This window comes from Gekko japonicus, unplaced genomic scaffold, assembly GCF_001447785.1.
Source record: "Gekko japonicus isolate JY-2015 unplaced genomic scaffold, Gekko_japonicus_V1.1 scaffold953, whole genome shotgun sequence".
Taxonomy (NCBI): Eukaryota; Metazoa; Chordata; class Lepidosauria; order Squamata; family Gekkonidae; genus Gekko; species Gekko japonicus.
This window is the reverse complement of record NW_015161979.1, coordinates 186,531-202,315: the sequence shown is the minus strand read 5'-3', so window position 1 is coordinate 202,315 and position 15,785 is coordinate 186,531. Positions and strand designations below refer to the sequence as shown.

Below are 15,785 nucleotides of genomic sequence, written 5' to 3'. Positions count from 1 at the left end.
GGCAGCCATGGAGAAGAACCCCTACACTATGGCCAAGCTGGGCCTGGAGAACAATGCCATGCTGCGCCCACAGCGGGACTGCGGCTTCTACGCCAAGTACGTCTTCTTCTTCCTCTCCCTCATCCAGTTCTTGATCATTCTGGGTCTGGTCCTCTTCATGGTCTACGGCAACAACCATGCCGCCACGGAGAGGCAGCTGCAGGCGTTGTCCACCTGGCTGCACGAATGCCGCTTCGAGACGGCAGCCCTCACCAAGGACAAAGCCAACCTCACCAACCTGCTGATCCGAGAGCCGCCAGATCACCGGCCAGCTGAACCGGGTCAACACCACCTCCAGGTTCTGCAGCACGGAGAAGGTATGCATCCAGTGGTTTCATGATGCAGCCCTGGAGGGGCCTTCTCCGTTGCTGGAACTCCCTCCCCCCAGGGAGATCTGTCTCTCCCCTTCTGCTGCCCTCTTCCACCGGCAGGTGAAGACTTGTTTGTCTCATCTGACATCCCCTGAACGATCCATCCCTCCTTCCTAACCAATGCTTTAATGGCCATTTTTATGTTCTGTATGTGTCTTAGCTCTGTCTTTTGTTTTAATGGTGTGCGTTGGGGTGAGGGGTAATTTTAACGGCTTCAAAAGTTTGATTTGATCAGGTATGTTTTAAAGTGGCTCTTGTAAGGGCAGAAAGGCAGGCCAGGGCCATTATGACGGTGTGAGGATGATTTGCCGTACGTGTAGAGGCCGTACGTGTAGAGGCCTTTGGGGACTGTCCGGCGGGTTGAACCTGCAGGTGATGGCGGGCATTTGCTTGGAGTGCCGAAGAGCTTCCCTGAAGTTGAAAGAGTGAGCCCTGCGCCTTAACGCCCAGTCATTCATCTCACCCAGTACCAGGCTAAGGTTCAACCCGTCTCGCCTCCCCTGACGACAGCAGCTCTCCAGGGCCTTCCCCAGTCCCAGCTCCCCCGAGGGTCTCTCAGCTTGAGCTGCCAGGGACTGGACCTGTGACCTTCTGCATGCCAAGTCAATGCACATTAAGTGGGGTGTAAAGCCATAGGTGGACCGATGGAGATAGGGAGATCTAGAAACGTTACAAAGAATCCCACCAGAGGCAGAGAAGTTGGTCCTGAATTGGGGGGGGGGGCTTTTCTGTGACTGCATTCACCCTGCCACCCCACCCCAACCCCCTGGGAGTTCTAGAGCACATTCCAAGCAAGGTTGTCAGGTCCTCCCCCCCGCCCCCTGGCCACCGGTGAGGGAATTGTAGGGTTGCCAGATCCAGGTTGGGGAACTCTTAAAGATTTGGGGATGGAGCCTGGGGAGGACAGGGACCTCGTTGGGGTACAATGCCATAGAGTCCCCCCCTCTGAAGCATCCATTATCTCCAGGGGAACTGGTCTCTGTAGCCTGGAGATGAGCTGTGATTCCAAGGGATCCACCGATCCCACCTAGAGTCTGGCATCCCTACCTCCAAGTCTTGAGGTTCCAGCAACTCTTTTGAATCCTGTCCTAGTTGAATATCTTCTCTCCCAGCCCCATATCAGCCATCGGGAATAAGCATCTCATGATCTTTCTCTAGCTGAAGCTTCAGTCACAGCTTCGTCAGGTTGAAGCTACGATCCAGAACTACCGGATGTGCTACGAAACCTTGAGTTACTTCAACGCCACCTATCCAGGTAAGAAACCACATCCCTATGGGGCCAGCCTCACTTGGAAGTCAAAGCCCCAAGTTCTCACCTGTTTGATCTATCTTTCCATCTATCTTGTCTACCTCCTCCCCACCGCATCTCTAGGAAGAGAAATGTGCAAAAGTCCCTTGAATTCACCTGATTTGAACCCTCCAAAATTCCCCCCAAGGGGCAGCCAAGCAGGATGTTGGCCAGCAGGGCCCCTGGGTCTGTCTCATGATTTCTTTCTCCCCTCTGGTCCCTCCGTCCGAGGATAGGGTGGCAAGTCCAATGTTCCCTCTAAGCTGTGGAGTCTTGTGAGCAGAAATTCTATATTGTGAGCGACTGGCATTCAAGTTGTGAGTGGGCAATTTGGCTGCTGCATCAATTAGTTTGTTCTGGAGCCCTCCTTCCTGAGCCAAGACAAAAATGTGTGAGCCGGAGGCTGAAAAATTGTGAGCTAGCTCACACTAACTCAGCTTAGAGGGAACACTGGTGGCAACTCAAGGTCACACTCAAGGGGCTACACTGGCCAAATGTGTTGGGACTGAGGAAAGGTTGGTGTGCAAGAACTGGGGGGGGGGCTGTGGGGCTGGGTCCCACCAACAGATCAGCAGTCTCTACCCTATAGTGATGCCTCTGGAATTCCGACCCACATTACTCATAGGTTGGCGTTCCTAACCGGTCTTCTTTCCTAGAAATCCTCTGCTGTTCCGTTCCATTTTTGTATTCCCCCAGTTTGACATATGTGCAGTTTTGACACGCATCCTTCGACCCTCCCTCCCCCCATTTCCCATTTCCATTGCGTGGCACATAACCAGCAACCTGGATTGCACCACAAGTCTTTTGGTGCATCCTCTTACCGATGCGCGAAGCCCAGGTGTGGATGTGAGTAGAACACCACACACCGAAGGAGTCTGGGGCCCACTCTGCATAGACCCACCCGGAGATTGCTCTGTTGGCAACATCTGTTGGCAAGCGTCAAGGGTAGGGGATGCCAGAGGTCTGTGGTCGGGTTTTAAAGCAGCCTGTGAAGAACTGTGAAGAGAGGGCCATTTAAGCCTCCCCCACCCCGCCAGGAATGGCCTGTCCATTAGGCAGACCGAGGAAACTGTCTCTGGCCTGAATAGTCCAGGTTAGCTCGCCTTCGTGAGATCTCAGCTGCTAAGTCCAGGGTCGCGACACAGGGACAGGCAATGGCAAACCACCTCTGAGACGTCTCTCGCCTTGAAAACTCCACCAGATCGCCACAAGTCAGGAAACTGTCCAGGCGGGCATCAGATCGGGGCGGGGGGGGGGAACACCAAAGAGTCAGAGTGCCACAGGCCTTCCCAGAGGTCCAGGGCGCAGGACAGAGAATGGTTGGAACCAGCATCCCTCCTATGCATGCCTACCATCCTTACTCAGGCTTCCTGGGTAAGCCTGCTTTGGATTTCATCCTGTGGAATGAGCCAGTTGGGGTTTCATTATGCGTATCCAGGGCTATTTTGGGGCAGGAACGCACAGGAACGGAGTTCCGGCTGGCTCCTGAGTTGTCCACGCCCAGCAGGAACTCATTAGCATAATAGGCCACACCTAACAGCAGAAACTCATTAGGATTGGCTACATTAGAGGTGTGTGGCCTAACATGCAAAGGAGTTCCAGCTACAAAAAAAGCCCAGGGTTTTGACAAGAAACAAAGTAAACAGAATAAGAAGCAAAAGGTGGCGGTGGCGACATGGGGGTGTGGCCTAACATGCTAATGAGCTGTGGTGTCAGGGGTGTAGCCTAATATGCTAATGAGTTTCTGCTGTTGGGTGTGGCCTGCTATGCTAATGAGTTCCTGCTGGGCTTTTTCTACAAAAAGAGCCCTGTAGCGTATCTATGTTCAGTTGCTGGGAGGCGGCACCAAAATCATAGTTTCCTGAGGACACAGAAACCCCCTTGGGCTAGCTCTCCCCTCCCCTCCCCTCCAGTGATTTAAATTTCTGATCCTTTGCTGCAGTTGCCTCCCTGGAAGGAAAACCCAGGGGCAAGCACAGTCAGATCCTCGTTTATTTATGTTATATAGTTACTTCATCTATACCCCACTTTTCTCCCCCATGAGGACTCAAAGCGGTTTACGTCGCTCCTCTCTTTTCCATTTTATCCTCACAACAACCCTGTGCGGTAGGTCAGGCTGACAGCAAGCGTCCCTGGCAAGCGCCCATGGAGTCGAACCTGGGTCTCCCAAGTCCTGGTTTGACATTCCAATGACTTCCCCGCCCTGGCTCTCTATTGTCCCTGCCTCATTCCCTGTCTTTCAAAATAAATCTGTGCTTTTCTGGCCGCCCACAGACAAAGTGAAGGCTCTCCAAACGCAGCTGAACGCCCAGACTTTGTTAGCTGACTTGGAGAAGAAGAACTTGGCCCAGGAGAACCAGCGCCTGCAGGCCCAAGTCAAGAAAGTGGAGCAAGAGGAGGCGGCCTGCCAGCGGGATGTGCTCCAGCTCCGGACGCAGGCGCGGAAGGTCGGGGAGCTGGAGAGCCAGGTGATGAGCGAGATGCAGACCGCCAGCCAAAACGTGAGGGCCGCCGTGGAGAAGACCCTGCCCAGCCAGTCCATTTGGAGTTGCAACACGGAGGAGGTCCGGACCCTGCAGTCCACGTGCCTCAACCTGTCCAAGCAGCTGGATGGCTACATGGCCGCCCTGGGCCAGCGGCTGGAGGAGAGAGTCAATGCCGTGGTCAAGGAGAACGCCGCGCTGGAGAAAGAGAAGGCGGCCTGCTCCCAAGAGCGGCAGGAGCTGAGGAACAAACTCGTCCAAGAGCAGCAGGCGGTCCAGGAGCGGGACGCCCTCCAGCAGGCCTGCAACACTGAGAAGACCACAATCTACGCCGAGCAGCAGAAACTCTTAAGCGAAACGGAGAGCCTGCGGCAGGACCTGGACAGGATCAAGCAGAAGTGCTGGGTACTTATTGAAGCTGGCTTTAAATATATGGTCTCTCGTCTTGTGCAGGCCTTCAGGCTTTGAGCCTGCCTGTAACTGTGGGGGGGGGGATGTGTTATTTCTGGACAGCCACAAGTAGGGAAGGAAAGCAACACCGTATTTGGGCCCCCCGTATCTTGTAGGGTTACCAACTTCCAGGGGATGGCTGGAGATCTCCTGGGATTGCAACTGATCTCCAGGCAACAGAGAAAATGGACACTTTGGAAGGCGGACTCCATGGCATTATATCCCCACTGATGTCCTCCCCCTCCTCAAACCCCACCCTTCTCAGGCTCCCCCCCCCAAAAAAAATCTCCAGGCAGGGCTATTTTGGGGCAGGAACGCACAGGAACGGAGTTCCGGCTGGCTCCCAAGTTGGCCACGCCCAGCAGGAACTCATTAGCATAATAGCCCACGCCCAACAGCAGGAACTCATTCGGACTGGCTACAATTAGGGGTGTGTGGCCTAACATGCAAAAAGGCCCTGGGTTTTGACAACAAACAAGGTCAAGAGAATAAGAAGCAAAAGGTGGGTGTGGCTGGATGACCACTTGTCAAAACCCAGGGCCTTTTTTTGTAGCAGGAACTCCTTTGCATATTAGGCCACACACCCCTAATGTAGCCAATCCTAATGAGTTTCTGCTGTTGGGTGTGGCCTATTATGCTAATGAGTTCCTGCTGGGCTTTTTCTACAAAAAGAGCCCTGTCTCCAGGTATTTCCCAACCTGGAGGTGGCAACCCTAATCTGGCATTCGGAGGGAGACAACTGTTGGACATGGAGGTCCATTTAGCTATCACGGCTAGTCGTGCTGACAGACCCCTTCCTCCATGGATTTGTCTAATTCTCTTTGAGAGCCGCTTCAGCCAGCGGCTGTCGTCACATCTTGAGGCAGGGAGTTCCGCCGCCTGTTTCTCAAATTGGATCCCCTTAGAAGCATCGCTAGGGTTCCTTGAGGAGAAGATCGACAACAGCAGATAAGTTTGCCCAACACTTCTAGCCTCCTCCTGCAATATTTTGTTCTGTAGGCATTTCTGGGCCACTTTTCTCCCGGGAACTCACAGAGGTTTACACCACACCACCACCCCAAGCAGAGATTTGTATTTTAATCCTGGGCCACTTTTCTCCCGGGAACTCACAGAGGTTTACACCACACCACCACCCCAAGCAGAGATTTGTATTTTAAACATTAAAGAAAAAATATACAACATGAACTCCTGGGTGGGTCCTAAATCCACAGGGCTGCTTAGTCACAGCCACAAGTCAAGAGTTCTTTGGCTTCCGCCTCTGGGCCCAGTTGCCTAGGGATGCCAGCCTCCAGGTGGGGCCTGGGGATCCCCCTGGAATTACAGCTGAGCTCCAGAGATCAGTTCCCTTGGAGAACTTGGATGCTTTGCAAGGTGGGCTCCATGGCCTTGTACCCCACTGAGGTCCCTGCCTCCCTAGGCTCCACCCCCAATCTCCAAGTGTTCCCCAACCTGGGTCTGGCCAGGCCCTAAATACCTGCAAATAGGAAGGGAAACAGCCTCCCTGCCAGCAGCCCTGGGGGTCTACTCTGAGTTGCAGCTGAGGGCAGGGATGAGGCCCATCTGTAGGGTTGCCGGCCCCTGGTGGGGCCCAGAGATCTCCTTGAATTCTGAAGACATCAAGTTCATTTTGGAGACTGACTTGCTTGGAGGGTGGGCTTTATGGCACGATACCCCACTGAGGTCTCACCGCTTCCCAACCCCACCCCCAGCTTCACCCCCAAATCTTCAGGAAATCCCCAACCCGGAGTTGGCAACCCCGCCAGTGGGCCTGGCTTGCATCCTGTCTGAACTGAGTCCAAGTTTGTGCTAGGATTTTCTGCCCCAGGAGGGGGATCGTCTGGCCGATATGCTAGGCATCATCAGCAGGCACAGAAAGGTTTTTGTGAATGTTCAGAACCACTGGTCCATTCTGCTTACATTGCAAAATCTGAACAAAATCTGAGTCCAGTTGGGCACCTTGAAGACCAACACAGTTTAATTCTGGGTAGAAGCTTTTGTGTGCACACACGCAGTGCCCGGACACGAAAGCTTATACCCAGAATTAAACTGTGTTGGTCTTCAAGGTGCCCAAATGGACTCAGACTTTGTTCTGCTGCTTCAGACCAACACGGCGACCCACCTGACTCTATTTCAAGACCTGGTTAGATGCCGGCTGCTGCATGATGCTCAAAGGGACAAACTATAGGGTTGCAAAGTCACAGTTAGGACATTGCTGGAGATTTGGGGGGTGGAGCATGCAGGGGGTGGGGCTCCGGGAAGGGAGGGGCCTCAGTGTAGGCCAGGTTGCCAACCTCCGGGTCAATTAGGGTTGCCAGCTATTACAATTGATCTCCAGACAACCAAGACCAGTTCCCCTGGAGAAAATGCGTGCTTTGGAGGGTGGACTCTGTGGCATTACACCCTGCTGAGGTCTCACTTCTCCTGAAACCCTGTCCTCCCCAGGCTCCACCCCCAAATTAACCCAGAGCTGGCAACCCTTTGAGTGGGGCAGCACCCAGGGTATGTGCACGGAGAACATCGCAAGTTCCCTTTCCTTCGAAATATACAGAAATGAGCAAAGGCACACAGACTCCTGAAGGGGGGCAACAGGCTCCCCCAGCCCTCTAGGAAATTCATAGCCCTTCTGCCTGTAAAGCCCCAAACCACAAAAACTCCTTCTAGCTGTCATGATCTTTTGGCAGGGTGGGGGGTGAGAGTCGTCTGTTGGCACCAAACTGAGGAGGAGCCCCGTCGCAGCTTCGAGAGTCACAGGACTCATTTAATCAGATGCTTCTGTGGGTTAATCACACAAAAGCTTATGCTAGAACGCATCTCTTGAAAGCGCCCCTGGAGGTCTCTGGTTTTATTTTCCTTCTAGCCCGGTTTCCCACTCTCCCTCCCCAAAGGCTGAAGGGATTGACATTCAAAAGGCCACTTGGGACCATTTTTCATAAGCCCCAGAACAACAACAACAAAAAAACCCCATGTCTTTTGAGCAAAAGCCTGGAGAGAAAATCAGAGGATGTGGAAGAAAAATCCCGGATGCCTCAGAAGGAGGCTTGCCAACTCTGGGTTGGGAAATTCCTGGAGATTTGAGGGGTGGGGCCTGAGGAGGGAGGAGTTTTGGGGAAGGGTGGGACCTCAGTGGGGTCCACCCTCCAAAGCAGCCTTTTCTCCAGGGAAACTGATCTCTGTGGTATGGAGAACAGCTGCAATTCTGGGGGATCTCCAGGTCCCACCTGGAGGCTGGCAACCATATGAGTCCAAAGGCTCACATGCAAAGCCCAAAGCCACCCTACAGAAACTTGTATTCAATGGTAGACTGCTGCGGGGCATGAAAGTTCAATTTAGCTGTCATGAACCTATCTTGCATTAATTTGTCTAATCCCCTTTTAAAGCTTCAAGCCAGTGATCTGTCTTGTGGCGGTGAGTTCCATAACCTAATTTCAGTCGAGTTCAGTTCGGTTAACTTTTATTGGCATAAATCTAACCTAATTTCGACAAGATAGGTAGCCGTGTTAGTCTGTCTGTAGCAGCGGGAAAGAACAAGAGCCAAGGAGCTCCTTCAAGACCAACAAAATTTGTGGCAGGGAAGGAATTGTTCTCATTCCGGCTCTCCTGCGGACCCTCCCCCCCCCTGCCACAAATATGGTTAGTCTTGAAGGTGCTCCTGGACTCTTGCTCTTTTCCGCTGCTCATTTCAACACTGCAGGAAGAAGTGCTCTCTTTTGTCTGGCCTGAATGGACTGTCCTTTGCTAGCTTAAAATGTATCATCAACATTTAAGATTAGCTGGATTTGAAAAGTCTGGCGATCATTCAGTGTCAATGGCTTTGTCTGGCACAGGTCCATCAGATCTGACTCCCGTTTACATTGGTAGGACCAGTTAATTATGCCTTGGCCTCATTCATATGCCTTTCAGCATCACCAGTGAATACAGCCATGCAAAGCTCTCAGCAGGACTTATCACTGGGGACGGAGGAGGGAAAATATTCAGAAGAATAATGGGGGGGGGGGTTGGTTGGCAAGAAAATTAAAAGATTTGTTATTGTAATCCCCCTTCTCCCCCTGCAAAAACAAATTATAGAATCATGCTGCCATTCCTCTGTAAGAAGTCAAAGTTAAGACCAACAAAATTTAATTCTGGGTATAAGATTGTGTGTGTGTGTGTGCGTTTGTGTGTGCACGCACACACACAAAAGCTTCCACCCAGAATTAAACTATGCTGGTCCCCAAGGTACCACTGGACTCAAACTTTGGTCTCTTGCTTCAGACCACTGGAATCTGTGCGTAAATTAAGTTTGTAATCTGTCTCTTATGTTACAGGCTGCCGCTCTGCCCAACCCCCCGATGAGGGTGCCTGGCGCTTCGGGTGGCATAAACCCCTTTGCCAGTGTCCCTGGGAATTTTAACCCCATAGTCCCCATGGGGGCACCGAACGCCTTCAATCCGCATTGGTTGAGGACTGGAGGACTGCCTGCCGTTCACGGCGCTCTGGGTGACCATGGGCCACAAGGAAACCTGCCTGCTCAGCGGAACTTGGGACCAGTGGGGAACATTGGCCCTCTCAGGACTTCAAGCCGCAGTGGTGAGTCAGCCTCTCTGGGGCAGTGGGTGCCCAGGAGATGCCTGTAGAGGCCCGCGCCTGACCCGGTGTGCAGTCCTTGGCATGACTGCGGGTGATACAAGGCTTGGGAGACCCTGGCCTGGAAGAGGGTTGGAGTCCAGAGGGCAGCCTCTGTTAGAGGCTGGATTCTTAGGCCTGCCAATCTCCAGTTCGGGCCTGGAGTTCTCTCAGAATTACCTCCAGACTGCCGAGGTCCAGAAAACAGCTGCTTTGGAAAGCGGATTCTAAGACCATAGATTCTGTGTGAAATCCCTCCCCAAATCCTTCCCTGCACAGGCACTGCCCCCAAATCTCCAGGAATGTCTTAGGCGCTGGAGAAGGCAACCGTAGTCTGGTGCCTAGGTCCCAAATTGTGGGGGAATAGCCAAGGCGTCCCTGTTTCCCGCAACTGGCCTTCCTTACCCTCCCTGGGTCAGGGGTAGAACATGGGTCAGGGGTCTTGGGGGGTCCCTGGGTCAGGGGTGGCACATGGGTTGGAGGCCGGTGTGCCCCTGAATTGGGATACAGCGTGGGCGGGGTATAAATCGGAAAAATAAAAATCAGTGTGACCATTCTGTGTGAAATGCTTACGTGTGTTTGCTTTTTTCTTAGGCTATGACAAGCCGGAAGACGGCAGGAAGCCCCTTGGGGCTGAGGCCCTTTCCCCCTACCAGCCCCCACTGAAGCCCGCTGGACAGCCCAGGTGCTCTGAATAACTCCTATGGACTGCTAGCTCAGTGGGTGGAGCCAGGGGTGGGGTTTGACCAGCTAGGGGCGGGGCTTGAGTTGGGGCAGATCCAGGTGGCCGTTCAGTGCCTGATGGGGTTGTCTGCTATGACTCCCCCAGCACTCCCTTCTTCCCCGTGACCAGCAGGAGCCTGTGAGAGAGTTTCGCAAGACGCGCAGCCTTCCTGCCTCATCCCAGCCACAGTTCTTTGCAGGCTCGCTTGTGGGCAAGCCCCACTGGGGGAATCGCTGCTGAACATTAAGTGTTGGAGATCCAAGTTCCAAAGGGAAAAGGAAGGGGTGAGAATTCTTCTGCGCAAAAATGCTTAAGAATGTTTGCACAGAGGAGAGAAAACAGTGTCCTTAGCCAGTGTCACTCCCGTACACTGTAACGTTCAGTTTTCTTGGAGGAAAATGTTGCTTTTGACCAGTTTTTACCATTTCCATCATGCTTTTTTTTTTTGCATTTGCTTTCCCATTCTAGCGGTTAAGGGGGTCAGCAGATAATTGCCGACCAGAAACAGCTCCTGGCTAAGCAGACTGTGAAACAGCGTGGGACAAACCTGTGAGGGGCCATGGCCGAAAAGTCTCTGTGCTGGACGTGCGCTTCAGATTGGCAAGAGAGAAGAGGCGGCCCTGGGCAGCTCTCTTGAATGGCAGCGCCAGGAGGACATCTCTTGGCCTTGCCCGCTTTGCACTGGTGACCCCTACCTCTAGCAGAACTCGTGTACATAGGTATTTCTCAAGGCAGCACCGCTCTGTGTTGATACCCCTCCCCTCCCGAAGAGCCCTTCTCTTCCCCTCCCCCAGTCACCGCAGACATAGTCGGCATTGTATGATCCCTCTGGGGCTCCAACCAACCATCCTGCAGGCTTACCTACCTGCAGAGTTGTTGGGAGACTGAAATTGAGATGTTCCCCTGGACTCAATGGAGAAAAGATGCAATAAAGCACTGAGAATGTATATATGTATATTTTTAAATCCTGTGACTGCAATGCACTCAGGAAAGAAATGATGCCAAGACATTTTCAAAATCTGAGAAAGGAACGTGACTCTAATTTAAGGCTGGCTTTAGTAAGAAAGGAATTCCGCTGCCGCGTGTTTAAGACACAGTATGTTATGCTTAATGTACACACTGATTGTATATGCATGATGTACACCTTTACATATAGACCAGGCTTTAAAAAAAAAAAATTAATCACTTCCCCTCCTTCCTCCTGATGGGATCGCATTTAGCCAGGATAGCAAAATGACAGCTCCATCTCCAGCAGCAGAAGCTCTCCGATTCCCAGATGGTTTGGGAAAAACAAAAAAGGAGTTCTCCATCATTGCTTGGTATGAAGACAGCCCCGGGCTCCAGAGCAGAGCAAGACAGGTAGCCATGTTAGCTCATCTGTAGCAGTAGAAAAGAGCAAGAGTCCAGGTGCATCTTCAAGGCTAGCCAAATCTGTGTCCGGCTGGAGCTTTCCTGAGCCACTGCCTGCTCTTTTCTTGCTCTTGCACACTCTTGCTCCTTTCTACTGTATTTAGGGGGTGTTAGGAAAGGCCTTCCTCAGCCCTGCAGACCCTGCTGCCAGTCAGAGGAGTCAAAATGGATCCGGGGAGAGATTCTGTCTTATTGCTCTGCTTTGGCCATTCTGGAGGCCTCTGGCCAGCTCCTTTCTGCTGATCTGCAGCTCTCTCCGTCATAACGATGCGTCTGTTTTGCAGAGACGTGTTCCCTTTGGATCGGTAAGCGTGGAGGGGTGCGCCATCAGATCTCAGGGACTGAATCCTTGACCAATAAATGCTCTATGAAAACATGGCCCGGACACACTCTTGATTGGGCATTTTGGGTTTGCTTTTTGAAACTCTCTGCAAATGGGCTTACTCATGAGGAGGAACACAGGCAGCCACTTACAGGCTTGGGTGAACCCACCCTGAGCTTTCAGGATGGGGTTCACCCCATGACTCTAAACAAAAATAACAGACATGATTTATCTGTTCAGCTTTAATGACTACTGCCCAGAAGGAGAATTTTGATAGGTGTACCTTCCTCCAGAACCATCAAGTCCCTGTGGCAGGATGATTTCAATTCTCTTCTCTAATGCTTCTGGCCCAAGATTCTCCTTCGCCGCCTCCTCCAGGTGGCTTATGAAAAGATGCACATCAAACCGGGAAACCAATACCACAGGGTTTTTTGGGGGGGAAAGTTGAAGAGTTAAAATCCAGAGCATACAGTGGCTTTGCTGGGATTCTTGCAGGGCTGGTGGTGCTTTCCCGGGGGTGGTGGTGGAGAGAGAGAGCGCTGCAGCAACTCCTCTAGAGAGTGTCTCCGTGCCTGAGAGAGTTTGTACGCACGTGCCAAGGGGTCACTGGGGAGCACATTGGACCCCCTTAGAAAGAGACCTTGACCACCAGGAGCTCCACCCGCAGTTTGGTGTGGTGGTTGAGAGCACAGACTCTAATCTTAGAGAACCAGGTTTGATTCCCCACTCCTCCACATGCAGCTGCTGGTGTGACCTTGGGTCAATCACAAGTTCTTTCAAGAGCTGTTCTCTCAGGAGCAGTCCTTGAAAGACCTCTCACAGCCCCACCTACCTCACAGGGTGTCTGTTGTGGGGAGGGGAACGGAAAGAGGATTGTAAAGCCACTCTGAGAGTCCTTTGGGTAGTGAAGGGCGGGGTATAAATCCAATCTCTTCTTCTCCTCCTCTCCTGGGCAGGGTTGCCAACTGTGGGTTGGGAAATTCCTGGAGATTTGGGGGGGCGGTGGAGCCTGGAGAAGGCAGGGTTTGGGAAGGGGAGAGACCTCATAGCATGCACCCTCCAAAGCAGCCCAGTTCTCCAGGGTCACATATCTCTGTTGTCTGGAGATCAGCAGCAATTCTGGGAGATCTCCACCCCACCCCCCCACCTGGAGACTGGCAGTCCCACTGCTAGGCATCCTGGGATTATGTGCTCCCTCCCTCCACATGGTGAGAAACTCCAGGAACAGTTGTTGTAGGGTTTCCTTCCCTTTGGAAGCACTGGAGATTTAGGGGATCTTTGTAACGTCTGCATGATTCTCAAGTCAACATGGAAAGCGCCCCTGGCAAGGTCGCTACCCCACCCCCTTCAAACAGTAAATGAGAGAGAACAGCGGGATTCGAGTGAGTCCAGTAGCACCTTAAGGACCAGCAAGATTTTGGGGAGGGTTGTAGGCTTCCAAGAGTGAACATTCCCTTTGTCAGATATCAAAGAGTTTCAGAACTTACACCTCTGAACCCTTGTGAGTCTCCAAGGGGTTTCTGGACTGGAACATGGCCAGTGTTCTGCAGGCCAGCATGGCTACCCTCTGAAACTCTCTAAATATATATATGAGAGACAGAGAGACAGACAGAGAATGTCTGCATTTTCAGGAAACTCTCTCTCTCTCTCTCTCTCTCTCTCTGTACTTTTCCCCTCACAGAACTGCGGTAGGTAACAATGAAATGAGTGCTCAAAGTGTTCTGACTTGTGCAAGGTGCTGCATATGTGCTCAACATACAAATCCAGGCTGGAAGAATAAAACGGAGAAGTGCAATAAAATCCACCACTTCAACACCGTTCAAGCCCAGTTTTAAGAACATAAGAACATATGTGCTTGGGGGAGGGCTTCTAGTATCCTGGCCCCACTGCTGGACCTCCTGATGGCACCTGGTATTTTTGGCCACTGTGTGACAGAATGTTGGATTGGATGGGCCTTTGGCCTGATCCAACATTGGCATCTCTTATGTTCTTATGTAACCTGTAGCTGGGCCCAAAGGGGAGCTGCTGGGCACGCCTGGCCGAACCAAGGGCAGAAATACCTCCTCTCCAGAGACAACCATGCCCCACACTCTTGTGCCCATGTTCCTGCCTGCCTGAGCCACATCAGCCTCCTCAAACTGCCCATGGAAGTTTCTCGAGCCGTTCAACAACTGGGTGCTCAGGCATGCATGGGACAGGCCTCTCCATGGACAGTGTGAGCCTAGCCGCTGGGAGACAGAGAACACCCTTCTTTGTTAGATTCGAGTCCAGAAGCACCTTGAGAGATCAAAAAAGGTTTGGGAGTGTAATTGTCAGGTCCGACTGACCTCGGGGTTTGCTTCAGGGGGTAAATTTACTGCTCATCAGCAGAAAAGCAAGTCTCAGCATGCAGCAAAAATATTTTGAAAAACTATTTCATTTAATTGATTAAAAACATTTAAACTCACAGGATGTATGCACAGCAGAAACCATCCAGCATCTGAGAAATCGGCAATAAAACATTCAAGTGCCAAGACAGGCTAGCAGTTCTTAAAAGGGAAGCTGCCGCCTCTTACACAGCAAGTCCTCATAACAAGCTCCGTAGCAAAGTTACAAACAGAACGGGAGCCAGTTCCATCTTCCAGGCATTTTGCCTCTTCAAGGGCAAATGGGATCCCTCCTGCAAAGTTAACGTAAGTTCTAACCACAGAGCTGAGGGGAGAGAGCAAAGGACCAACCCTTTTTGTACTCCTGACACTCCCTTTGGGTAACAGACCCTTGCAGCTGCCAGCAACCACCACCACCAAGCTACATCCCTCTCCCTGCCAGGTTAGGTCCTGCCAAACTTATGACCCTTAGCAAATGATAGACTAATTCATCCTTCATCCCTTGTAATAAGCCTTCCAGAGTCAAAGCTCTGTTTTGACTCTCGAAAGCTTGTATTTCCAAAACCCTGTTGGTCTCTAAGGTGCTTCTGGAATTGAATCTGGCACTTATTTTACTTTTATTCATTTATTAGATTTCTATTCTGCCCTGTCCCAAAGGCTCAGGGCAGATTACGGCTCTTCTTCTACCAACCAATGTGGCTGGCTGCCCTCTGAAACCCCTTTGTGTCTCAGCTCAACTTCCAGTTATTATTCACAAATGTTACTTCCCCCCCCCCTGCCACCTTACACAAATAAGCACAGAGAGTACCCCGCCTTTCTGTGTTATACCTCTGAGGATTTTATCTTCAGGGCTCTAGTCGGGGGGGAGCTCTCAGGTATGGAGCTCCGGAAGAGAACCTCTAGGGGGTGGGGCGGTCACGTGGTGAAGCCCCGCCCCTTCTTTACCCCGCCCTCTGCTTCGATCCTCATTCCGTTTGGGAATGAGGATGAAGCAGGAGGGTAAGTAGCCGGGCCTTCTGACACACTTCCGGTGATGTCAGGGGGTGTGGCCTTCTGTCACTTCCGGTGATGTCAGGGGGCGTGGCATATGCAAATAAGTTATGCTAATGAGTTATGCTAATGAGCTCCGGCAGCTCTTTTTCTACAACAAGACCCCTGCCTCTGAGGATGCCAGTTACAGCTGCTGGCGAAGCGTCAAGACCACGGCCATACAGCCCGAAAAATCTACAACTAAAGCACAGAAAATGGTCCCCTCACTCTCTTTTTCCAGCTTAAAAACTTAAAACAGCAACACAACTTTGACCTTGAGTGAGGGCTGTTCACCAAACGACAGCAATCTTTTCTGTTTTTAAATCTGCTCTCCAGAGGTTGAATCCTGCTCAGTTTCTGTCTGAAAATAACTATTATATATTTTTTAAAAAAGTGAAAAGTTTTGTGGGCTCATTCTAGATGCACAATTGGAGGCTCTAATGGGGGGGGGGGAAATCACCTAGAGAAAAAAGGGATTTCAGTTCTGCAAGTCAGTCTTGGAGAGCCCCGCAGCTACTGGTTATTAGTCACGAAGGAAGCCCCGTCTCTCAGCCTTTTCAGTTCCCTGGAGAAGGTCAAGCCATGTGTGAGCCCTCAGTCCTGGCAGAAGCACAGGCTGGCCAGGAAGGGTGACACACCTCGTTCCTACTTTAAAAAGGGACCTGATGTTACAAACAGATAAGCCGCCGCCACCGCCCATC

The 15,785-nt window shown here is 51.8% G+C and overlaps 1 protein-coding gene across 1 annotated transcript; it reads left to right on the top strand.

Annotated features, from left to right (window-relative positions):
- The first annotated feature begins 285 nt into the window (after positions 1 to 285).
- LOC107126229 (plasmalemma vesicle-associated protein-like) lies at positions 286 to 11,739 on the top strand. Its single transcript, XM_015429763.1, has 6 exons — positions 286 to 356; positions 1,569 to 1,665; positions 3,973 to 4,586; positions 8,936 to 9,197; positions 9,828 to 9,918; positions 10,426 to 11,739. Exons 2-6 carry the CDS (start codon positions 1,623 to 1,625, stop codon positions 10,430 to 10,432), a joined length of 1,017 nt encoding a protein of 338 aa, XP_015285249.1. The 5' UTR covers positions 286 to 356; positions 1,569 to 1,622; the 3' UTR covers positions 10,433 to 11,739.
- Positions 11,740 to 15,785: the final 4,046 nt, after the last annotated feature.